This window comes from Mustela nigripes, chromosome 16, assembly GCF_022355385.1.
Source record: "Mustela nigripes isolate SB6536 chromosome 16, MUSNIG.SB6536, whole genome shotgun sequence".
Lineage (NCBI taxonomy): Eukaryota > Metazoa > Chordata > Mammalia > Carnivora > Mustelidae > Mustela > Mustela nigripes.
In genome coordinates this window covers 45,707,533-45,733,106 of record NC_081572.1, presented here as the reverse complement: position 1 = coordinate 45,733,106, position 25,574 = coordinate 45,707,533, and the positions used below count along the sequence as shown (strand labels likewise).

Sequence of the window (25,574 nt, the reverse complement as noted above, 5' to 3'; positions counted from 1 at the left end):
ACAAAGATTTTATTTATTTATTTGACAGACAGAGATCACAAGTAGGCAGAGAGGCAGGCAGAGAGAGAGAGAGGGGGAAGCAGGCTTCCCGCGGAGCAGAGAGCCCGATGCGGGGCTCGATCCCAGGTCCCTGAGATCATGACCCGAGCCGAAGGCAGCAGCCCAAACCACTGAGCCACCCAGGCGCCCCGGGAAGAGCTCAGTTTTTGCAGTGACCTGTGGTGGCTGGTTGGAGTTGCTGGGGTGCGGTGCAACCCCATGCTCATACGGGCCAGGAGTCTGGGGCATGTCGCAGGTCGCTGCAGCCAGCAGGAAGCTGCTGGCCAGTGAGGCTTGCTCTCCCATGTCTTGCCCTGCTTGCCCTGCTGTGCCCTAGGTACCTCCTGTTCATGAAGCTGGCTGCCCTACAGCTCATGCAGCAGAAGGCCGGCAGGATGGAGAGCCCCAGCACGCTGGAGAATGGGGACTCCCTGTCCTCGGAGTCAAAGCCTGAAGATCCCCCGGGACCTGAGGCCGGAAGTGAGGAGGAAGGGGGTGGCGCTAGTGGCCTGGCCAAGGTGAAGGAGCTGGCAGAGACCATCGCCTCAGATGACGGGACAGGTGGGGCCACTGTGGATGTCGGGAAGGCCAAGCCTGCGTCTGTCTTGGCAGTTTTCTCTGTGTGGATCTGGGGCGAGGCTCGGGGGCGCGTGGCACCTCCCACCGCTGGGGGAGGGGCGCTGCCTCCCAGCCGGCCGTGTCTTCACAGCAGACCCTCGAAGCCGGGAGGTGATCCGCAACGCCTGCAAGGCAGTTGGCTCCATTAGCAGCACAGCCTTTGATGTTCGCTTCAATCCTGACATCTTCTCACCAGGCAAGCTCTGCATTAGGCTGGGCAGAATCCTGTGGGGGTCATCATGGGGTCCTGGGTGCTGGTGGGTGTTGCTCTCTGTCTCCTCCACCTGCCTCCTTTCTGCCTGGCTCAGGCCTCTGTTCTCCATCCCCCAGGGGTTCGCTTCCCAGAGTCCTGCCAGGAGGAAGTTCGGGACCAGAAGCAGTTGCTGAAAGACGCTGCTGCCTTCCTGCTGTCCTGCCAGATCCCCGGCTTGGTGAGGGAGGTGCCACTGGTGTGAGGGGCTGCATGGGGCCTGCTGTGAAAGGCCCTGGTGCCTCATCCATCCACTTCTGGAAACTTGTAGAACCTTTCCAGGAGTAACTTCCTTAGACCTGCTGGTCTATGAGGCAGACGGGGCAGAGTGCATTTGTCACCATCATAGAGATGGGGCCACTGACCCAGAGAGGCCAAGGGAGGCATCAGGCACCGAGTCTGCTCTGTTGTGCCTTCCAGAGCAGCTGGCATCTGGGGGTCTGGTCCTCTGAGCCCATGTGTGACAGGACAAGCGGGCACCTGTAAAAAAGGTGGGGAGGATCCTGTCCTCTGAGCCTCAACACGCTTTGTATGTAGGCTCTTTGGATGATGGGGCACTTGTTTCCTAGTAAGATCTCTCAGATCTTTGAGCCAAGTGTTCCGTGCCCTGGCCCCCTACCTGATCTCTCTGAGGCTTGGCACAAAGTTCCAAGACTTGGCAGTGCTGGGGACCCCAAATGGTCACCTCTGCTCTGTCCTGTGTGCCCAGAGGGGAGCCCTCGTTTTTTTGGGCTCTGTCAGTGGGGCTCTCTCATCCCTGCTTCCCTCTTGGGTGGGCCTGGTTGTCACAGGGTGACTGCTGTCTCCCATTTTCCTGTTGCTTGTGCAGAAGACTGGGGGACACATTTCTCATGTCTTGACTGCTGATTTGTCTTCTTCACTCTTCCCAACTGTGAGCTCAAGTCTCAGTCTCCTCCTTCTCTCAGGACCTCAGGATAGCATGAGCTCCCCTGCCAGGAAGACCCCGGGGCGGGCTTAGGTGGAGGGCCCAGGCTGGGGGAGCCTGACATGCTGCTGCCTGCAGGTGAAGGACTGCATCGAGCACGCAGTGCTGCCCATGGACGGGGCCACGCTAGCCGAGGTGATGCGCCAGCGGGGCATTAACATGCGCTACCTGGGCAAGGTGCTCGACCTGGTTGTGCGGAGCCCGGCCCGAGAGCAGCTGGACCACATCTATGTGAGTGATGCCCGGGCTGTTGGGCTGTGCCATGGGGGAAGGGGGGCGCGCTTCGGGGCTGGGTGGAGGTCTGGGCCGGACCCAGACTCCCTTCTCTGAACCCTTGCAGAAAATCGGCATCGGAGAGCTCATTACCCGCTCCGCCAAGCACATCTTCAAGACGTACTTACAGGTAATGCCAGTACCCTTACCCCCACCACGGTGGGGCAGGGTGGTAGAGGGGCCCATATGACTTGAGTCCCAAATTCCCTTGCAGGGAGTGGAGCTCTCGGGCCTCTCGGCTGCCATCAGCCACTTTCTCAACTGCTTCCTGAGCTCCTACCCCAACCCTGTGGCCCATCTGCCTGCTGACGAGCTCATCTCCAAGAAGAGGAACAGGAGGAGGAGAAACCGGCCTCCAGGGGCAGCAGATAACACGGCCTGGGCTGTCATGACACCCCAGGAGCTCTGGAAGAATATCTGCCAGGAGGCCAAGAACTACTTTGACTTCAGCCTTGAGTGGTGAGTGAGCAGCGTGGGTGGGGGCGGGGCCTCAGTCTGTGGTTGCAGGGTGTGAACTGGGAGAGGAGGAAGGGAGCAGTGGAGGGCTGCCTGCTCAGGGAGTGGGGATGAGGGTTGTTGGTGTGGGTCCTGGCTGGTGAGTACTTGGTACTCAGGTGGGGAGGCAGCAGTGGAAGAGGGGGCTAAGAGGGGCTGGGCTGCATGGGCCCACATACCGCCTCTCCCTCAGCGAGACCGTGGACCAGGCTGTGGAGACCTATGGCCTGCAGAAGATCACGCTGCTGCGGGAAATCTCCCTGAAAACCGGAATCCAGGTGGGGTGGCTCAGGGCCCCGCCCCTGCCCTCCCTCCCTCCTATGGCATCTACAGGACCATGGGGGGGGGGGGGATGTGGTTTTCTGGAGACCTGGGGTGGTAGGTTGGGAGGTGCTGGCCATGTGAGCATGGGGTTGAGGCCACCCATGGGTGTTGGGCTGTGTCCCCCAGATCCTGCTGAAGGAGTACAGCTTTGACAGCCGCCACAAACCCGCATTCACCGAGGAGGACGTGCTCAATATCTTCCCCGTGGTCAAGCATGTCAACCCAAAGGCCTCGGACGCCTTCCACTTCTTCCAGAGTGGGCAGGCCAAAGTACAGCAGGGTGCGTGACCAGGTGTGGCTGGGGGGAGGGGGGTCCCCTGGCCCGGCCCTGACCTTGCCACCCTTGGGGGTGCCCTGCAGGCTTCCTGAAGGAGGGCTGTGAGCTCATCAATGAGGCCCTGAACCTGTTTAACAACGTGTACGGAGCCATGCACGTGGAGATCTGTGCCTGCTTGCGCCTCCTTGCTCGTCTCCACTACATTATGGGCGACTACGCCGAGGTGGGCCTGGAGCACCCTCTGGGCTGTGTCAGCGGAGGCCTTGGAGCCTAGACTGGCACTGGGGGCTGGCGAGCGAGGGAGCCGGGGCTGTGTTCTCACCCCATTTTGCAGGAAGCAGAGGTCCAGGCCTGGGGAACTGTGCCCCATCTGTGAGGCCAAGGGTGCTGCTCTCCTTGGGAGCCCCTCCGGGAGGAGCAGAGACCAGGGGACCCTGGGGAGTGACGTATTTGGCCTGGGCTTGCTTCCCCTGCTCTGCAGCTCCATAGTTAGGTTGTCGGGAGAGCCGCCATGCTTGTGGACGGAGTTGGGGGTGATGACGGGGCCTCCCTTCCTAAGGAGAGTGGGAAGGATGGCTTCTTGGTCACAGGGCCTGGGACTTTGTGAGAGCTGCGTGGGGTGTCTCTAAGCGTTCCTGGGCCTGCTGGGCTTCACCTGCCTTGTTGGCCCAGGGCTTCAAGAGGCTGCTTCCTGGGGCAGGTGCCCTATAGGCCTCCACGCCTCAACCCTAGAGTCTGTCTGTTGTTTGTGTGTGCCTCTTTTTATTACTGCTTTATCTTTAGCCTCATTTTTGATTGGTATAGATGTTTGCACAGATCTTGTTAAGGGGCAAAAGGCTCAGAACAAGCTATTTTAAAAGGCCTCAAAGTGGGGCATGACCTCCTGTGCTCAGAACTGAGTTTTGAACACCTCTCTGCTGAGGAGGCTGAGCCACCCAGGGGCCAGGCAGACTTGATGTGGGGAGCTCCCCACCCTGGGATGACAATTCCCCACTTCTCCCAGGCCCTGAGTAACCAACAGAAGGCTGTGCTGATGAGCGAGCGTGTGATGGGCATTGAGCACCCCAACACCATCCAGGAATATGTGAGCAGCTGGTGGGGGCGGTTGGGGTTGGGGGGCATCCGTGAGCCCCGGGCCTGACACGGCTGCCCCCACAGATGCACTTGGCCCTGTACTGCTTTGCCAGCAGCCAGCTGTCCACGGCCCTGAGCCTGCTGTACCGTGCCCGCTACCTCACCCTGCTTGTGTTCGGGGAGGATCACCCTGAGATGGCGCTGCTGGATGTGAGTGCCGGTGGGGGTGGGAGGCCAGGTAGGCGCGAGCCTCAGTCCTGGGGCAGCGGGACTGAGCTGGGCCCTCCCACTGCCCTCAGAACAACATCGGGCTGGTGCTGCACGGAGTAATGGAGTATGACTTGTCGCTGCGCTTCCTGGAGAATGCACTGGCTGTCAGCACCAAGTACCACGGGCCCAAGTCCCTCAAGGTGGCCCTCAGGTGAGGCTGTGCTGGGTTAGGGGCAGAGCGGGAGGGTAGTTGGTATGTGCCTAGGGCCACAGTGACGAGGTCCCGGTTGGGGGGCACTCAGAGGGAGGGTGGACGGGAGCCAGCGTCTTGTCTTCCGGCTGGCTCCTAAGGAAATTTTATCTCAGCCTGGTCTCTCCCCCAAGCCCTGGGCCAGCTTGCTCTCCTTGGGGGGGATTCCAGAGCGGAATCTAGCCGAGTCCATGTGCGCCCGCCACGCCCCCGCCCACTCGTGTCCCTTCTGTGCTGTGCCCGCGTCCTTGCAGCCACCACCTGGTCGCCCGGGTCTACGAGAGCAAAGCCGAGTTCCGGTCAGCCCTGCAGCACGAGAAGGAAGGCTACACCATCTACAAGACCCAGGTGGGCTGCGGTGGGGGCTGAGGTGGCAGCGGGGGGGCGGGGGCCGTGTGGGGTGGCTGTGGGCTCGCTGACGGCCTCCTGCCTATCTGTCTGCCCCATAGCTGGGCGAGGACCACGAGAAGACCAAGGAGAGCTCCGAGTACCTCAAGTGCCTGACCCAGCAGGCCGTGGCCCTGCAGCGCACCATGAACGAGATCTACCGCAATGGCTCCAGCGCCAACATCCCGCCCCTCAAGGTGGGTGTCCCCTCGTGCCCGCCCCCCGACCCCCCGCGCCACTCGGGGCTCATCTTCCCTGCCGCCCCGCAGTTCACAGCCCCCAGCATGGCCAGCGTCCTGGAACAGCTCAACGTCATCAACGGCATCCTCTTCATTCCTCTCAGGTGAGTCCCGCGCGCTCCTGCAGGGAAGCTGGCTTTCGTGTTGCGCTTTTCCAAATAAATCATCCACTGTCATGGTTTGAATTTGAGAAGGATAGCCTGTGGTGGATTGTTCAGGGAACATTCTGCCTAGTTGAGGGAACACATGGATTTTTTTTTCCTGTTTTCCCATTTTTTAATTTGCAACAGTCGTAGCAGAGCAGGGACAGAGCTGTATTTCCCCCCCACACTTGCTGTGTGTCAGCAATCTCCCCTTGCGCGTGCACAAAGAGTGGCCTCCTGCCTTTGTGGGCTCATGCCCCATGGCTAGACCCCCAGGCTCCGCTGAGCCCCGAAGGCCAGACAGCCCTGCCCGCCACTGGGGGCCGAGGTGTGTCAGCCAGGCCTTCGGCACCACGGCCTACCTGCTGTGTGCCTGCCCCTGCCCGTCTCGTGCTCTGTGTGCCGGCTGCTGTGGGAGAGGACCCGAGGGGCCACGTGTTTGAGCTGGAGGTGAAAGCTGAGCAGGAGCCAGGCCTTCACGGGAGGCGGTGGCCAGCAGCTGGAGCGCGTAATTGTTTTAGCACTTAGAAGCCTTCCAACTTTACGGAGAGAAGTGCTTGTTCTACACGTGTTTTGCCAAAGAAAGGAGACTGACTTTGTGCCGGGCTTAGGTTTAAGCAGGACCAGTAAGGGTCCAGGCATGCTCTGACACCTGCCCTTTATCCCTGTCCTTTTACTCAGCCAAAAAGACTTGGAGAATCTGAAAGCTGAGGTGGCGCGGCGGCAGCAGCTCCAGGAGGCCAGCAGAAACAGGGAAAAGGCTGAGGAACCCATGGTCACCGAGCCTGAGCCAACAGGGGCCCCGGAGGATTCAGCCTCTCAGCCCCAGGCTACCAAGGACCCTTCTTCCCCGAGCTTGCAGGGGTAGAAAGGGACAGACAGACGGACTCTCAGTCAGCTGCCCCGTTACCCAGTGACTCCAGGAGAAGGGGGCATGCCCTACAGGTCGGGAGAGGAAACGAGTCCCTCTTCCTCCGTGTTTCCAACCCCAACCCCAACCCCAAGCATCCTCCTGGGACCCTGGCCTGGCTTTCCTGCCCCCCCCACCCCAGAGGTGTTTTTGCACTGGTTCAATGAATATACGATCCAGAGGCCTCATTGAAGACACATGAATGGAGTATGTGGGCATCAGTTCCCAGTTGGGGGCAGGTGCCCCCTGGGGGCCCCCCATCCTCAAGCAGGTGTGTGCGAGTGTGTCCATGCCCGTGAATGTCTCGATCCGTCCTTCCTAACTTGTACATAGCCCCACGTTGGTTTCGAGTGGGTGACGTGAAGATGAGATTTCTCAGGTCATTTGTATGTTTGACATTATGGCTGCTGCTTTTGCTGCCACTGCCCCTGGGCCTGACTTGGCTTAAAGTCCGGGTTTGAAGCCAAATAGAGGGGAGCTTTTCTGTGGTCTAGGATGGGGACTCAGAGCTCTGACAGGGCTGGAGGGTGGGGGTGCACTTTAGTTTCATGGCAAGGTGAGAGCAGGGGCTTTCCTAGTTGTGACTGGGCCTGGCCTTGCTGTGCTCAGACTCGGGGAAGGGTGGGCAGTGATGGTTCCCTAGACAGACACCCTGTTCCCAGCCCTGGCCTGTCCGCCCTTGGGCCCCAGCAGGAGGCAGTGCCTCCCCACTCCCTGTGTCCCAGCTGGGGCTAACCCTAGGGGCTACAGTCTGAATGTATCCTCCCCCTTTTAACCTGAGCGGTCTGACGCGCAGTGGGGCTGGGGTAGGCGTGGGAGGACTAGGAGGGAATCAGGGCTGAGTTGTGGATCCTGACGGAGAATTGACTAGATACAGGAGTGATTGCCACTTGTTGGTAGAGCCCAGCTCCCTACCTGGTCCTTGTCACACAAGCACCTCCTACAGAGAGGAGAGGAGCTCGGGGTCGTGGTGGGGGGTGACCGTGGAAGGTGGTGGGTCCCTCGAGCCCCAGCTACTCCCTCTCCTGCCCACCTGTGCCGCTTCTCTGTGCCTGCTGTTGGAGCCCTGATGGGTCCAGGGGAGATGGCCACCCTGGGGAGCTTGAGGGAGCTGTTCCCGGGCTGCGGCCTCTGCCTGGAGGCTTTGTGGGGAGCTGCTTCTGGATATGGTCTGTCCATATACCTTGTTTCAAAGGCAGTGGGTGTGAGCTAGCAAGCGAAGCCTCCCCACCGCTGAGCAAGAACTTTTTCTTGTTTTTAAACCATCACGTCTTCATTTCACATTGGAATAAAGTGAGTTTTTGAAACCTGCTGCCCTGGATTCTCCTGTGTGTTCTGTACCAGTCTCATTCAACTGGGAGGGCTATTGCCAAAAATACTACTGGTGAAAGAGTTTATAAAGCAAATAAATGTGTGTAAATTAGGTCAAATTAAAGGTTACCCCTAAAATGTATTTTAAGGGGGTAGTGTCACAGGCACCCAGCTAGGGTTTACCGGACTGCCAGTCACTAGACCCATGAGAAGAACACAACAGATAAAGGTCACCTGTTGGTCACAGAAGGGAGACTGAGACTCCTTAATAGAGCTTCATGTGGTATAGGTTTGAATGAAGATCAGTTGGAGTGAGGGGTTCTGAGGGGTGGGGGCTCAGGTCCTGGGCTTGCTGGCACCCTGATTTGGGTCATCTGCCTTTGTCCCTTTGACTCAGGAGAACTGGGCAGCAACCCCCAGAAGACCAGGAGTGCTGGAATGGCGGGCTGTCAAGTTTGCTGTTCCTAGGGTAAATTTTGGGTGACTTGGCTCTTACGGAGATCTAGTGAGATAGGGGAAGGGGTAATGACCTAGGTGAGCTTGAGGGGCAGGGCCTGTGAAGTGGTGGGAGGGTGCCCGTGGGGGTCTGTCTCTAAACTGGCAGCTACTACTTGGGCATCTTGAGCAGGTAGGTCTCAGCAATATGCATACTTGAATACCTTTTTGAGTACTTGGAGAGGTTTTTTTTGTGTCCTTAGCAAATTCTCTGAAAAGAAAAAAAGAACACTCCAACACAGATATTTCTTACTTTTTCTGAGCCTACTGGAAAGATGTTCTTGACCTTGGAAGTTTTCTCTTTTAAATATTTTACTCATTTGTTAGAGTACAAGCAGGGGAGGGAGAAGCAGACTCCCCACTAAGCACAGATCCCAGTGTGGGGCTCTATCCCAGGACTCTGGGATCATGACCTGAGCCAAAGGCAGACGCTTACCTGACTGAGCCACCCAGGTGTCCCTGGATTTCTTTTTAACAGGCATGTTAACTTTTATACTTGAGAATCTTTTTGAAAAGCTAATATAGCCAAATTAAGTTTTTTAAGATTATATCATGGGGGAGTGGGGGAGATTGTATCAACTGTCTCCACTCCTACTCTTGAAACGTCCATTGTGAAATGGGTATTGAGAAGACTGTTGGACCCCTGGAGGAACCTGTACTCTGAGGCAGAGAAACAGGTATCCTGCTGTGGCCCAAGCACTTACACTGCCAGAGCCCAAGCTATCAAAGCCAGGGACACTCTGCCTTAGGCTCAGGTCATGATCCCAGTACACTGGGATTGAGTTTGCACTGGGTTCCCCACTCAGCAGGCAGTCTGCTGCTTCTCACTCTCCCTTTGGCCCTCCCACCCGCTTGTGCTCACTCTTTCTCTCAAATAAATCTTAAAAAAAATTTAAAAATCCAGCAAGGCATGCACATCAGGACACCTACAGAGGATAGGTGGCTCTCCTCAAATGCAAACTGAAATATCCCTATTGGGCAAATCCATTGATTTGGATGGACCACGTGGGACCCAGTATCCTGAGAACAAACATTTCAAATACAATGATTTAGGAACTTTCCTAAATTCCAATTGTAGGCAACATCATAATCCTTGACCCATTTGCCCTGTTCCCAATGGTCATCTCCCAGGGAGTTGGCAGTGTGGTACAATGTGATAGTTGGCCTCAGGGATGGGAGGGGGGTCATTCCTACTTTGCTAAAGGTTAAAACACAAAGTGGCCAGAAGGTCCTCCTTACACTTAGCTAACAATATGCTTAACATAGGCATAAACAGGCAAGGGAAAGAGCATGTACCTTTGGGTTTGGGTTCCAGATCACCCTCTAGATTGGCTTCATACCCTTGGCACAAGACCTCACCTCGTGAGCCTGCGTTCTTATCCATAAAAATGTACTAATATCCACCAGCAAGGAGTGTTATGGATAAATGTGTGTGGAGGGCGCCTGGGTGGCTCAGTGGGTTAAGCCGCTGCCTTCAGCTCAGGTCATGATCTCAGGGTCCTGGGATCGAGTCCCACATCGGGCTCTCTGCTCAGCAGGGAGCCTGCTTCCCTCTCTCTCTCTCCGCCTGCCTCTCTGTCTACTTGTGATTTCTCTCTGTCAAATAAATAAATAAAATCTTAAAAAAAAAAAAAAATAAATGTGTGTGGAGAATAAGGATGTTGGCACCTAAAAAGCGTTCAAAGTGTTAGGTATTTTCTCTCCCCTAGTCCCTCCACCTCCACTTTTATTTTAAAAAATCTTAAGTAAACTACACCCAGCATGGGGCTTGAACTCACAACCCTGAGATCAAGAACCACATTCTCCTGAGTCAAGCACCCTCCACTTTTACTAAGAGGGATGGTGATCAAGTGGGTATGATGACCATACAGAATATTCACACGGGTTCTATATACCAAAGTGACGGTGGTAAAGAGGACTGATCTGAGCTCAAACCCTGGCTCTGGGGCCCTGGGACCCTGGGACCAGTGACTTCTGTCCACATGTCTTCTTCAGTGAGAAGCTAGTTGAATTAATTAGGATCAGTGGTTTTTAAGCTTGAGCCTAAACTAGAATCATATGGATGGCTTGTTAAAATAGATTTTTTCATAGATGTTTTAGAACAGTAGGTTCTATAAGAGCTTGCATTTCTGAGTTCCCAAGTGCTGCTGCTGCTGGCCTGCTGGGAATAACTTTTTTTTCTTCTTTTTGGAAGATTTTATTTATCTGACAGAGATCACAAGTAGGCAGAGAGGCAGGCAGAGAGTTGGGAAGCAGGCTCCCCGCTGAGCAGAGAGCCCAATGCGGGTCTTGATCCCAGGACCCTGAGATCATGACCCAAGCCAGCCAAAGGCAGAGGCTCAACCCACTGAGCCATCCAGGCACCCCTGGAAATCACTTACTTGTAGAATTCTGGTAGACCTCTCAGCATGCAAGTCAAGTTTCACCAAAGCCCAAACAGGGACAGAGCTGCCACATCTACCGTTTCCCTGCCAAGTCTTCCATTTTCCTATCCCTCGTCCTATGTTAGGGACACCCAATGAATGTTGGAAAAAAGCTTGAAGGGATATACCAGGGAGTGTGCTCTGAATAGCGAACTGCATTTCAGGATTGTGATGCCAAAGCTAGAACTCTACCGCTAAGGAAAGTGGTCAGGCTTACCATCTGTGTCTCAAGCTAGGGGAAAAGAGGAGCCCTGCAGGGAAATGGAAAAGCTGCAAAACTCAGATGACTAGAATTTCACACAAATTACTTTGGTGTTATTTAAGGATTCCCGTTTTGGGATGGGGGAGGCAGGAAGACAACTGGGCTGTTAAGTAAAGCGCTGTATCATTCAGCTTCGTCTTTTATACATGAAAAATGCTGGAGACTTGCTGGGTGCTCTGGAAACTACAGGTGCTGGCTGAGTAGTAGTAGGGATGGGAGGTAGGACATAGCCAACATGTGCAAAGCAGAGGGAAAGCCATGCGGCTTCTGGGGCAAGAGCGGAAGATTTTGGTACATTTCAACCAAAATTGAATCCTCAAGAATCTGGGCACCTGGGTGGCTCAGTGGGTTGAAGCCTCTGCCTTTGGCTCAGGTCATGGTCTCAACAGTCCTGGGATGGAAACCCTCTTCCTGCTCTCTGCTCAGGGGGAGCCTGCTTCCCCCCCACACTCCCCGAGAGGCGCACTCTCTGCCTGCCTCTCTGCCTACTTGTGATCTCTGTCAAATAAATAAATAAATCTTAAAAAAAAAAAAAAATCCTCAAGAATCCAAGACCACTGGACAGAATTAGAGTCTCATTCATTAATAGAACAAAGAGGGCATGATCCTTCTCTCTGGACCCTGACCATTACGAGATGGCCAAGTCTTTGTTGGGGTGTGTGGGGACACAGGAGCATTTACAATAGGTCATTCCTGGCACCAGCTCTCCGGTTCTTGGGCCAATGAACCGGTCACTGTCGGAACAGGCTGCTGGAGGGAGGGTGGTGCTTTATAGAAGTCCGGTTTGGGCAAGCCCACCCAGTGCCCAGCACCATAGCAAGAGCCCCTGCAGCCTAGTTACTGACCTCCTAATAAGGTGGATGTAGAGAGCAAAAGCAGGGCCAGCACTGCCCTGGAGAAAAGCCTTCCATTGAGGCCCTGCTACCAATCTGCAGCTTACTCTATGACTGGTGTTGAACGCAGTCCCATCTCCTATTAGGAATCAATTTAAAGGCTTTAAATCTCTGCACCAGGACACCAAAAAATAAAAATAAATCACATCTAGTTTTATAGGCATTTAATAGTTTACCAATTGGTACAATAGGATTTTTTAATATGCAGAAAACATGAATAAATTTTGTTTTACACAGTCTGAGAGCAACAAATCTTACTGTAAAACACAAGAGCAATATTATATACATTCCTTTACTGATTTTTTTTTTTAATTGTGTCAATATCTTCAGTTAACTCTTACAATCTGGGAACTGTTTTCTCCAATCACCACCACCTCTGCAACATTCATATGAAATCAATGCTTGCCTTCATGTCAGTGTCAGCATCAACTTCTAACCCGAAGATTTGTGTTTGTTTCTATCATCTTCAGTGAGCTTTAGGATGCCTGAAGGATAGGCAGGACAAGAAAGCAGCTACTTACATGATATAGTGGAAAGATAAAAAGGCCAGTTCAGTCCAGTTGTGACTTGTAAATCCAGCTTGCCCTCCCCCCACCCTACTGAAAAGAACAAAAAACAAAAAAAACAAAACCCAAAACCTTTTTCACCGATTTTGTAGATTTTGTACATGTCGCTTCTCTACTGGGAGATTCTTCTTTGCATCATCTAGATTAATTAACACATTGGACTTATATACAGCTGGACAGAAAGAGTAACCATTTTAAGTGCCTTTTCCTTCAACAATTTTAATTTCAGTTGCTTAAGGATTATCAAGCCACCAATGTCAACAAAATATCCTTTAATTTTAAATAGTTTTTCTTTAAATAAATTTAAAAGAAAACTATTTAGTGAGTGATTTTACCTGGAAGTTCACAGAGAAACAGGAAGAGGCAAACAGGAGAGCAGGGCACTGACAGTAAGGAGACTGCGCTTGGTGATCTAGAGCCAAAGCTTCCAAAGACGACAGCGAGCGCTCCACAGCCTGGACGACTTGCTAACACTAGTGATTTTTAGAGCAGTGCGCAGGGCACACAATTGGTCACACCACACATAGACAAAACAGGACGGTCTTAGTCTCCTAAAGTGCAAGATGCCAAGTCAAAAAGCAACTATTCTCCGGGCAATGTCTACACCACAGCTTCCATGGCTTGCACTTTCTAGGGTGCAGCTAGGACTTCTTGGGCACATTAAGGGTGGCACTGGAATGTCTGTTTTCACACACACAAAGTCAAATAATCATCTGAGGATGCAATTCTACCAGCTTTTTATTTCTTAAAGAAGTGGCCAATTTGATTAAGAAAGTGACAAAGCAGCAGTGAACCTCTAAACCAATTCATAAATTCCTCCACTTACAATCCAAACCAGTAACCTCATCATTGTACTTATCCCAGGCAAGGCACAGGGTTAGACAGCAGACAGAGAAAACAGAGGCAACAGGAAGAAAGGACATCAACAGGGCAGTGTCAAACAACAGTGCAGGAAACCGTGCACCTCTGATTCCGGACTGTGGATGGATCGCTCTCCCCCACCCCCATCATTATTCAAACAGGGCTCATTACATTTGGATCCAGTTGAGGACCATCCCTGAGATTCAGTGTTTGCTGCTTCTTAAATGGAGGATGTCTGGTAGCTCAACTAAGCAGCAGGCTGTGGCAATCTCCCAAGTAAGGATAACTTTGTTTACAGAGTAATATTGTTTCTCCTCCTTTGTCAAGGAAGTCACTGTATGCTGCAGGGGGGGAAACCCAGCGGACAGCAGCTTTGTTTCCTCCTAAATCGGTACCATTTTTTCCCTTTATTGTTCATATCTATGAGTGATTTCTAGATGTTGTGGCTTACCCTTAAACAATTCATGTTGCTACATGCTAAAAATGAATTAAAATACAAGACATTTATACATGTACAAACAAATGTTAAGATGCACCATTTCTATGTTTTTATATTTCTTAAAATAGGACAGGAAATAGCAGCAAACGAGAACAAAGATATTTTCCATAGCTTTTGTAGAAAACTCCAGTCAGAACAGCTAAAGGGAAACAAACAAACAAAAAAAGACTTAGGAACGTGAGAAGGGTTGTGAGGCAATATTGTCCTGAAAGTTATTCTACTATATTTAAGGAATTAGCTTAAGTTGTAATTTTTGTCTTCAAAAATAGCCATTAGTTCTCAGAACACTTTTCCTTCCAGAGACGTCGCTCAGGAATTATTAAAAACAAAGCAAACAAACAAAAAGACACAAGTTAGACATAAAGCTGCTTCTAGTAAACATAAGGCCTAGTCTCTGTGTTTGTGTACCTAGAGGACACTAACTCTAACCCTTTGTCTTTTTCAGGAACCAAATTTCCATTAAATACTAAAAGGGACATCTAAAAAAAAAAAATCACATATTATGCAAATGAATAAAATGCAATTCAGAGTAAGTTTCTTTGTTAAACTTTGTTATTTCTTTGTTCTGTTAACTTTTCAAAGGACCTTAAAAAAAAAAAAAAAGCTGTTGGTTAGCTAAGCAATGGAATTATTTACTTAATAATCTGCAATGAAATATTGTTTCCAAAGTCATGGATAAAAATTCTCTTAGACTTACTTGTAGTAACTTTGGATCACAATATACCATATATCAGGATGTGTAAAATGCTGAACAGCCAAACTGTGGGGTATGTGTGCGTGTGTGATTTTCCTCTTAACTGGGAAAAATTCCCACAGAGTCAGACCTAGTTTCCAGAAGCATCAGGATCAAAAAGGGCTTGTTCTAAAGCATGGTATTCCACAGCAAAATTTATTCTACTTGTATGTTTTAGCACTTCTTCAAAAATCCAGGACCCAAAGACATGGAGGTTGTATGTGTGATATACATATACAGACTTATCCACCTACAGATAGGCCCATATAAACGTTTATATATAAACAAAAGGTGAAAACACAGTACATTTTTATGCATGCTCCATTAAACCCTGTCTTTTTTTTAACTTGTAAGTTAAATACAGTTCAAATCAATAACAGATTCATGTTGAAAAAACAAACTGCTGTATTTCTCCCATTTCTTTAAAATGGGCAAACATAACCTTTTCAATATTTGTCATTATGTAATGCACATTGCACATCCCTAAAAAACATCAAAACAAATAGTGATTTGTACCATGACACACTCAATGGGAAGATTAAATTCTACTTGGAAGTCACATCACTATACAGTCTAATAGTATGGAGAATACAACTAGAAGTGTGTCTAGTGTGAAAAATAGAAGCTTAGAGTATTACAGTGTTTTGTTAACCTGTTTACAAAGCATTAAGACCCAAATGAAATAAATGATTTGCTATTAGCTGCTGAGATTTTTCTTATTTGAGATTTACAGTCATTTTCTTACATAAATATACCACTAGCCTCTGCTTCATAGGCTGCCAAAACATATGTATCCTATTGATTTGGCAAATGTGTCATGACAAAAATTCCAATGTGTAATCCCCATTAATTACATAGATGGTTCAGAAAATTTTGAATTGTAGCCTTATCATCTAACATCCTTAAAGAAGATTTATTAAGCACACTTAAGTGATGTTACATAGATACACATTTCAGAAAAAGCCCTAATAATCACCACTTTTCCCCAAATGAGGCCATCAAGTCAGGCACCAACAGATAGCAGAAAGAAAAACAGGAATTAATAATCCAACATAAAATGACACTGTCAACTATTCAGTTTAGTGCCCTAGTTCAATTTATTCAACTTCTGCCTTCTTAGGCCTGGTGTGACCAATGCCAGCCCAGGTTTTTAAACCCTATGGTACTTCTAGACAACGTATGTAAATTTACAGTATACAATTTGGATTCACCATGCATGAATACTTTGTGTGTAACATTTAATAAGCTCAATCTACATCCAGAATAATTTACATGAAAGGACAATATTTATTTAAACAGAGCTCAATGGGGTAACCATGGTATCATCAGAGTGCATCCAGAGGAAAATGGGAGGAGGGGCCAAATGAGACTCAATCAACGGCACTCCCACACCTTTACTGTTTGATCTACACTGCCAGTAACCACGTATGGTGCCGTCTTATGGAAATCTGAAAGAAAAAGAAAAAGCTTATTTTAAATCTAGATAAAATTTTCAACAAGCCACAAAATAAGCAAGTCCAAGTGCCAGTGATACTCATTTTTTTCCCTATGTACACCCACACACCCACCCCTGGTTTAGGGAAGCTGAGATGTAATGATTAAGTCCTATGTTAATAACTTCGATAAAAATACCTCCCTCATTAAACCCCCCTCCCAACTAAAGATGAATAAACACTCAAATCTGAAAACAGTAAGGGCACCCTCAATGTATCTATTAACTTACTACGTTCCCCATTAGTACTGAAGCTTGGTACTAATGCTTTATATTCATGTTTAATTCTTGTAACAATCCTACGAGGTGGGCATTAGCTTTATTTTTATCATTAGATCCATCAAACCCTAGGTGTATTTTATTTCACTGTATTCACTACTTTAAATTCTAGATTCAGGTCCAGATAACACTGAGGATATTTATTAAACTTAAATACGATTCTGAGTTCCCAGTACATGGTAGTATACACCTGGTCAGAGGAAAAAAGGCGGAATAAAATTTACTTTGAGAAACTTACAAACTAGTAGGGGAGGAAAATTACCCATCAGAGTGGTTAGTAAGCATCCTCTTCACAATCCTAGTTTCCAAAACCAATGTTGTGCATGGAGAAAGTAATTTTTTTTATTATAAGGCTGATGATGGAGAGAGAGAGTTAAGGAAAGGAGAATTTAAAACAAATGGTAGGAATCCACAAAGTTTTTAAACTGTCTTCTCTAGTCTGTCCTGAAAGCACAGTCATTTCTTACCTGGAAAATCCCACATGATTACATAAAACTGTTTACATCTGGCACTCCAAAAATCTAATTGCTTAGAAACCTCATTACTTATACATACCCAAGGAGGTAACAAAGTGTTCATGCGCATTGAGGGTCTTCATGCATCGCTTGTTCTTGTAATCCCACACACGTAGGGTCTTGTCATCAGCACAACTCAAAATAAACTTCCCCCCAGAATGGAACAGAACTCCACGTACCCAGTTATCATGACCCACCTTAAAAACAAAAAGGTATTTGATTTAATAAAGGGATAAAGTATTTAAGTAGCATCTAGAAAAATAGTCTTTACTCAAAGCACAATAAAAAATGTCAATGCCAAAAAAGAGCCACTGGGATTACTGGAGAAACTGAATAATGTCAAATCTCTCTCTCTCTCTTTTTTTTAATCTTTTTTTTTAAAAGGAATCTTTATGTATGTAAATTGTACATACATACTATCCATTATGTATGTAAAATGTTCGCCCAATGTGGGGTTTGAACTCAGGACCCTGAGATCAAGAATCAGATGCTCTACGGACTGAGTTAGCCAGGTGCCCCAATGTTAAGTTTCTTGAGTATGATCATGTTATTGTGGTTACACCAAATACCTTTACTTTTAGGAGATACTACTGTCATGGAATCTACAAGTAACTCCCAAATTGTTCAGCAAAATGTACACACATACACACAAACAGAAAAGAAAACATTGGCAACTGGTGACTCTAGGTGAAGGATACACAGGTATTTACTGCATATCCATCCATCCATTCATCTACCTACATCACCTACCCTAGGAGTTCCAGTTCTTGCTATTTACCCTAAGAAATAATTAAGAGTGGCCCAGAGATTTATTCAACAAAGTTGTTCATCAAAGCACTGTATGTAATCAGTGATAAAATATCTAATAACATGAACAGAGTCACATGCCTCCTAAGTTAAAGGTTTGCCACAAATATGTACAATATGATTACCAATTTTACATATAAAATCTCTACCATATTCATCTACACAGGAATTAAAGAAAACAGCTTAGAACTACACAGTCCAACAGCGTAGCCATTTAGTCACATGTAGCTTTTCAAATATAAACTAACTAACACCAGGGCGTCTGGGTGGCTCAGTGGGTTATCCATCTGCCCTTGGCTCAGGTCATGGTCCCAAGGTCCTGGGACTGAGCCCCACACCAGGCTCTTTGCTCAGCAGCTCTGCCTACTTGTGATCTTTCTCTCCCTGTCAAATAAATGAAACCTTAAAAAAAAAAAAAAAAAAAAAAAACACCAACGAACATTAACACTATTAGCAATTCAGTCCTTCCATCTCACTAGCCACATTTCAAGAGCTCAACAGCTGCATGTGGCCGGTAGCCACAAATCTGGACATTACAGATAGAGAACATCATCACAGAAAGTTTTACTGGACAGCCCTAGACTAGAAAATACACTTAATAGGTATTATAAGTGATATAAGGGAGATATTTATTTTCTTTTTTTACCTTTTCTGTATATTTCTAATCTTTCTACAACATAAGTAACCATATTGCTTTTGTAAAAGAACCAAATAAAGGGGAGTTAACAAAATAAAAAAAAAAGATGAGCAAGGTGATATACCCTTTGTTCTAGGGATGCCTGGGTGGCTCAGCTGGTTAAGCAGGTGCCTTTGGCTCAGGTCATGATCTCAGGGTCCTGGGATCAAACCCTGAATTGGGCTCCCTGCTGAGGGGAAATCTGCTTCTCCCTCCCCATTTGCCCTCCCACCCCTGGCTCATGTGTGTGCTCCCTCTCTCAAATAAATAAAATCTTTAAAAAAATACCTTTTTCTATTAATGTGACCTATGAAAGTCACCAATCACTAGACACAGAAACCTCAACAAGGGGCGCCTGGGTGGCTCGTGGGTTAAGCCTCTGCCTTCGGCTCAGGTCATGGTCCCAGGGTCCTGGGATCAAGCCCCCCATCGGGTTCCCTGCTTGGCAGGGAGCCTTCTTCCCCCTCACTCTCTTTGCTTGCCTTTCTGCTTACTTGTCATCTCTGCCTGTCAAATAAATAAATAAATAATCTTAAAAAAAAGAAAAGAAACCTCAACAAAAGAATCACATTTTCATGGGCTACACCAAAATAAAGCAGTAAGAAGTACTCTCCTTCAGGGGCGCCTGGGTGGCTCAGTGGGTTAAGCCTCTGCCTTCGGCTCAAGTCATCTCAGGGTCTTGGGATTGAATCCCACATTGGGCTCTCTGCTCAGCAGGGGACATGCTCCCCCCCCCACCCGGCCTGCCTCTGCTTACTTGTGATCTGTGTCAAATAAATAAATAAAATCTTAAATTAAAAAAAAAAAAAAAAAAAAACCACAACCCAAAAGCAAAAAAAAAAAAAAGCAAAAACATTTGTGGCAAATAAGGTGACTTGTTTTTACTGGGGGAGGTCAGCGATTTTGTTTTTTTTTTTTTTTTTTTTTTCTTCTTAAAGATTTATTTTTTTGACAGAGAGAGAGAGAGATCATAAACAGAGATAGAGGCAGGCAGGGAGCGGGAGAAGCAGGCTCCCTGCCAAGCAGAAGGCCCAATGTAGGGCTTGATCCCAGGACCTTGGGATCATGACCTGAGCCGAAGGCAGAGGCTTAACACACGGAGCCACCCAGGAGCCCCTTCTTCTTTCTTTTTAAAAAGATTTTCTTTTCAAGCAATCTTTATATCCGATATGGGGCCCAAACTCACAACCCTGAGATCAAGAGCCCCCACGATCCACTGACTGAGCCAGTCAGGTGTCCCATACACACATTCTCATTTTAAATGTAGATGACCTTTCTAAATAGTGATATAGCATATCTGAGCTCCAAATACTACTACAGGAGAGTTTAACTTTCTAACCTTTTATTTTTGTTTTTGGAGCCCAGTGTGGGGCTTGAACTCACAACTGGGAAATCAAGACCTGAGCTGAGATCAAGGGTCAGACACTTAACCAACTAAGCCATCCAAGTGTCCCTCTGATCAATTCTTGATTATAATTCCAAAGTGTCTATTGTATCCTACAGAGAGACAATCACTTCAACCTAAAAAAACCTCTAAAACAAACATGGATGCCCAATTACAAAAGGTGCTACTGAATTAATGCCCATAGATTCCCTTAGAACTTCCTTAGGCAAAGAAGAATCTTCACAATGCTTACTATCATTTATATATACTTTTAATTTTTATTTATTTTTTATTATTTTAAAAAATATTTTATTTATTTATTTGACAGAGAGAGAGAGAGATCACAAGTAGGCAGAGAGGCAGGCAGAGAGAGAAAGGAGGAAGCAGGCTCCCTGCTGAGCAGAGAGCCCGATGCGGGGCTCTATCCCAGGACCCTGAGATCATGACCTGAGCAGAAGGCAGAGGCCTTAACCCACTGAGCCACTCAGGCACCTCTATATATACTTTTTTTAAAAAGACTGTATTTATTTGAGAGAGAGAGAGCATGAGCAAGGGGAAGGGGCAGAGTGAGAGAGAGAAGCAGACTCCCCACTAAGCAGGGAATCCACTATGGACTCGATCCCAGGACTCTAGCATCATGACATGAGCAGGAGGCAGACACTAAACCGACTGAGCCACCCAGGTGTCCTCATTTAGGTATCCTCATTTAGGTATACCAAATTCTAGGTGCTCCTAAATTGAAACAAGCATTTCTAAGTCATAAAGCTAGGTAACAACAGTAACATCAGAATGGTAAAATAGGAGCACCTGGGTGGCTCAGTGGGTAAAGCCTCTGCCTTCATCTTGGGTCAAGATCCCAGGACCTGGGATCGAGCCCCGCATAAGGCTCTCTGCTCAGCGGGGAGCCTGCTTCCTCCTCTCTCTCTCTGCCTGCCTCTCTGTCTACTTGTGATCTGTCAAATAAATAAATAAAATCTTAAAAAAAAAAAAAAAGGTAAAATAAACCAAATAAATTGGATCATGTGAACAAACAGATAATAGTTAAGTGGACTCATATTAAAATTAAATACCATGAAATATAGAAACAGTTTTTAAAAAAAATGAATGAATCTAGGGGTACCATGGTTAAGTGCCTGCCTTCAGCTCAGGTCATGATCTTGGGGTCCTGGGATCCAGCCCCATGCTAAGGCTCCCTGCTCAGCAGGGAGTCTACTTCTCCCTCCTTCTCTTCCCCTCCTCCAAATTGTGCTTGCTCTCTCTCTCAAAAAAATAAGAAAAGAGTGTATTATAATCTCCTATAGGAAATATATAATTATAAAGATACGGTGAGCTAGGCTCTCCCTCCTGGCATTAATTGGCTTTGTAGATTCCTTTATATAAACATGACATTTTACAGGAATAATTTTCCTATCACTGTAACAACAGAATTAAAAAAGTTTAAGAAAAATCGTGTTTAGGGGCATCTGGGTGGCTCAGTGGGTTAAGCCTCTGCCTTTGCCTCAGGGCATGATCCCAAGGTCCTGGGATCAAGCCCCATGTCAGGCTCTCTGCTCAGCAGAGAACCTGCTCCCTCTCCTCTCTCTCTCTGCCTGCTTCTCTGACTACTTGTGACTTCCATCTTTCAAATAAATGAATAAAATCTTAAAAAAAAAAAAAAAAGAAAAATAGTGTTTATAAAGAAGTTCTTTTAAAGCTTGTAATAAGGGGCACCTGGGTGGCTCAGTGGGTTAAAGCCTCCGCCTTCGACTCAGGTCATGATCCCAGGGTCCTGGGATCTAGCCCCGCATTAGGCTCTCTACTCAGCAGGGAGTCTGCTTTCTCCCCTCTCTCTCTGCTTGCCTCTCTGCCTACTTGTGATCTCTGTCTGTCAAATAAATAAAATCTTAAAAAAAAAATAAAGCTTGTAATATTTCAGATTATTTAATAAGATATCACAAGGCATCTAACCAAAAATATATAAATATAGTTAAGATACAAAAGAAGCAGTAAGATTATGCAAACTTACAAGGGTCATAAGGCACATGCCAGTACTGACGTCCCACATCTTAATAGTCTTGTCTCTGGATCCAGACAGTAAGAATGGCCCAGGCTTGCCACTTTTTTTAGTCTATAGAAAACATACAAAAATAAGTTTCCCACGTAAGAAGTTGAGTGAGGACTTTAAATGATCTACATTTCCAGTTTTTATAAAAATGCGATTTTGGGGGACAAATATTGTATATGTTTATTACACACAATCTGATGTTCTGAGATATATGTAAATAATAAAATGACCATCATAATCAGGTTAATTAATATATCCACCACATTGTATAAATACTCCTCCCCCCCCTTTTAGGCAGTGAGAACACATTTTTCTTTAAGGTGAGAATACTTAAGATTTACCCTCTTAGCAAATTTCAGGTATATGACACAGTATTATTAACTGTAGTCACCATGCTGTATTTTAGATCTCTAGGACTTACTCTTCATATTTTTCTGTATTGAAATACACAGGTCTTTTGACATACATAGGCTCTTACATAGGAAAGACACAGATAATATGAAAACAGAATATCTCTACTAAGATTACGATTCAGTTTCTGTTCAAGACTCCTGTAATCAAGAAAAAATTTAAAGCTACTTAATTCAGTCTATACAAAGTCCAGCCAGAATCAAATTTGTGACATGGTAAGTAGCCACCACCAGAGGGCAGTAAAAAGAATCTGAAAATGCAACCATTCAGCCAAAATACAAAGTTACTATAGAAGCCTCATTTTGTAAAAATAATTTTTGGGGATGGGAGGTGGGGAGATGAGGACTGAGGAGGAAGATTCTCCTCCGTCCTTTTATTAGAAGGTAATTTAAAAATATCCACAATAGAGGGAAACAAGCCTTAAGTGACTCAGTGACAGAGAACAAATAGGGTTGATGGGAAGGAGGGAGGTGGGGGATGGGCCACATGGATGATGGGAATTAAGGAAAGTACTTGTTGTGAGGAGCACTGGGTATTGTATGTAAGTGAGGAATCACTGAATTATACCCTAGAAACCAATACTGCACTGTATGATAACAAAAGCAAAACTCCCCATAGGGCTGTCTATATAAAAGACGTGGTCAATTCTGGCTCTGCAATTTATTCAAAGAAATAATATTCTGTAACTTATTTTTAAGATATTAATCATAAAGACTGAAATAATGAAAAGTACCAATTAAGAACCATGTATATAATGAAACTACAGACTAGAAAACCCAAAAGACTCCAAAAAATTGCTGTAATTAATAAGCAAATTAGTAAAGTCTCAGGATACAAAGCCACCATACATAAATCTGCTGCATTCAATAATGAAGCTACAGAAGGGGAAATTAAGAAAACAATCCCATTTATAAAGGCACCAAAAATAGTAAGATACCAAAGAAGTGGAAGATCTATACTCTGAAAACTATAAAACACTGATGAAAGAAATGAAGACAACACACAAAGAAATGGGAAGACATTACATGCTCACAGATTGGAAGAACAAATACTGGTAAAATGCCTATACTACCCAAAGCAATCTACACATTTAATGCAATCCCTATAAAAATACTAACAGCATTTTTCACAGAACTACAACAAACAATCCTAAAATTTGTATGGAACCACAATAGACCCCAAATAGCCAAAGCAATCTTGAAAAAGAAAAGCAAAGCTGGAAGCATCACAATTTCAGACTTCAAGTTACATTACAAAGCTGTAGTAATAAAAAATAGTATAGTACTGGCACAAAAGTAGACACATAGATCAATGGAATTGAACAGAAAATCCAGAAATAAAACCACAGTTATATGGTCAATTAATCTTTGATAAAGCAGGGAAGAATATCCAATGGGAAAGACAGTCTTTTCCATAAATGGTGTTGGGCAAACTGGACAGCAACATACAAAAGAATGAAACTGGACTACTTTCTTATACCACACACACTTAGACTGAAGACCTAAGTGTGAGACCTGAAACCATAAAAATCTTAGAAGAGAGCACTGGCAGTAATTTCTCTGCCATTGGCTCTATCAACTTTTCTCTAGATAGGTTCCCTGAGGTAAGGAAACAAAAGCAAAAATAAACTACTGAGACTACATACATCAAAGTAAAAACCTCCTGCATAGCAAAGAAAACAATCAAAACAAAGAGGCACCCCATAACATGGGAGAAGGTATTTATAAATGACATACCTGATAGTATTGAAAATATATAAAGAACTTCCATAACTCAATATCCAAAAAGAAACCCAATTAAAAAATGGGCAGAAAACAGGAAAAGACATTTTTCCAAAGAAGACATTCACATGGCCAAGAAACACATGATGCTCAACATTACTCATCATCAGGGAAATGCAAATCAAAACTACAATGAGATATCGCCTCACACCTGTCAGAATGGCTAAAATTAATTAATACAAGAAACAACAGGTGTTCATGAGGATGTGGAGAAAGGTGAACCCTCCTGCACTGTTGGTGGGAAGGCAAACTGGTGCAGCCACTCTGGAAAACAGTATGGAGCTTCCTCAAAAAGTTAAAAATAGAACTACCCTATGACCCAGCAATTGCACTACTGGGTATTTACTGCAAGAGTTTAAAAACCCCACTAACTCAAAAGGATACATGCACCCTTTTATTTATAGTGCCATTATTTAGAACAACCAAGATATGAAAGCAACCCAAGTGTCCATCAACTGATGAACGGCTAAAGATGTGATGCTCACACACACACAATGGAGTATTATTCATCCCTAAAAAATGGCGGGGGGATGAAATCTTGCCATTTGCAATGATATGGATGGAACTAGAGAGAATAATGAAATAAGTCAGAATGTAAGTCAGAACACTATAAAGAAATAAGTCAGAGAAAGACAAATACCGTATGATTTAATTTAAGAAACAAAACAAATAAGCAAAGGTGGGGGGGAGAGAAAGCAACAAACCAAGAAACAGACTCTTAACTCTAGAGAACAAACCGATGGTTACCAGAGGGGAGGAAGGTGGGAGGATAGATGAAATAAGTAATGGGTATTAAGGAATGCACTTGTGATGAGCACAAGGTGATTAAAAAAAAAACCTCCAGACTCAGTTAGTGCTTCTATTAAGAGTATCAGGAGGCCTTCACATGAAATATTCTTTAAAATTAGTATTTAAAGACTGAACTGCATTCCACCATAAATTTATAAATAAAATAATTATGTTCATTAAAGGTTATTCTTCTAAAAGATAACTTTAACCTCTCCCGAAAGTTCTACTTTGCATTGGTATACTAACAATGGCATTTCTGATAAATTTAATGACTACTTTTACAGGAGAATCTATCATCCCCAGCACAAGTCAAGGGTCAGCTGACAACAATAAACACTGGTTAAAAATATAAATAACTTCCACATGTCCGAAAGAGTAAAGACTTTCAAGATACAGAATTCTGGGATGCAGATTTGTCAATGCATTAACTGCCCTGTATCTGAGAATCAAAAAAGTTATCTAAGATTCTGATATCAGCTATATAAAATAATGAAATGACATATAAATCAAATACCTCAGATCCTGTTGCTTCAGAGATGGAAGAGTATGAGCTTTCTGGAGCCCAGGAAATACATTCTACCACATGCTCATGTTCTCGAAGCTCAGCCTTGCATTCCTTTGTTGCTACGACCCATACACGCACCGTCTGATCATTGGAACAGCTGGCTATCAGAGTGCCGTCCTGATTTGGCCGCACCATACGTACCCATTCTCTGTGTCCCGTGAATGTCTTCACACAGTAGCTGTCAAAATAAGTAATAATTTACATGAATGGCAATTATTGGGACACTTTCCAGAAGCAATATAAAACTAGCCATGCACTAGAATGAAGAGGTTGGCACCAAGTTAGAGTAACCACAGGCAAGTCAAGAGAATAAATGTATATTCATGGTTAATAAAAGATGGAGACAGGACAGA

The 25,574-nt window shown here is 46.1% G+C and overlaps 2 protein-coding genes across 2 annotated transcripts in view; one reads left to right on the top strand and one right to left on the bottom strand.

Annotated features, from left to right (window-relative positions):
* CLUH (clustered mitochondria homolog) overlaps positions 1-7,747 on the top strand; it is a 21,322-nt gene extending 13,575 nt beyond the window's left edge. The window contains exons 10-25 of the mRNA XM_059378573.1: positions 377-600; positions 749-853; positions 988-1,088; positions 1,932-2,084; positions 2,194-2,256; positions 2,341-2,585; positions 2,815-2,899; positions 3,072-3,225; positions 3,306-3,445; positions 4,226-4,306; positions 4,381-4,506; positions 4,596-4,717; positions 5,011-5,104; positions 5,206-5,340; positions 5,413-5,486; positions 6,207-7,747. Coding sequence (XP_059234556.1) covers positions 377-600; positions 749-853; positions 988-1,088; positions 1,932-2,084; positions 2,194-2,256; positions 2,341-2,585; positions 2,815-2,899; positions 3,072-3,225; positions 3,306-3,445; positions 4,226-4,306; positions 4,381-4,506; positions 4,596-4,717; positions 5,011-5,104; positions 5,206-5,340; positions 5,413-5,486; positions 6,207-6,393 — 2,089 coding nt within the window. The 3' untranslated portion in view covers positions 6,394-7,747. The remainder of the gene's footprint in view (positions 1-376; positions 601-748; positions 854-987; positions 1,089-1,931; positions 2,085-2,193; positions 2,257-2,340; positions 2,586-2,814; positions 2,900-3,071; positions 3,226-3,305; positions 3,446-4,225; positions 4,307-4,380; positions 4,507-4,595; positions 4,718-5,010; positions 5,105-5,205; positions 5,341-5,412; positions 5,487-6,206) is intronic.
* Positions 7,748-11,968: 4,221 nt separating this feature from the next.
* PAFAH1B1 (platelet activating factor acetylhydrolase 1b regulatory subunit 1) overlaps positions 11,969-25,574 on the bottom strand; it is a 98,066-nt gene continuing 84,460 nt past the window's right edge. Inside the window, exons 8-11 of the mRNA XM_059380904.1 lie at positions 25,171-25,399; positions 21,637-21,738; positions 16,805-16,961; positions 11,969-15,926 (exon numbers count right to left, since the gene is read on the bottom strand). Coding sequence (XP_059236887.1) covers positions 15,853-15,926; positions 16,805-16,961; positions 21,637-21,738; positions 25,171-25,399 — 562 coding nt within the window. The 3' untranslated portion in view covers positions 11,969-15,852. The remainder of the gene's footprint in view (positions 15,927-16,804; positions 16,962-21,636; positions 21,739-25,170; positions 25,400-25,574) is intronic.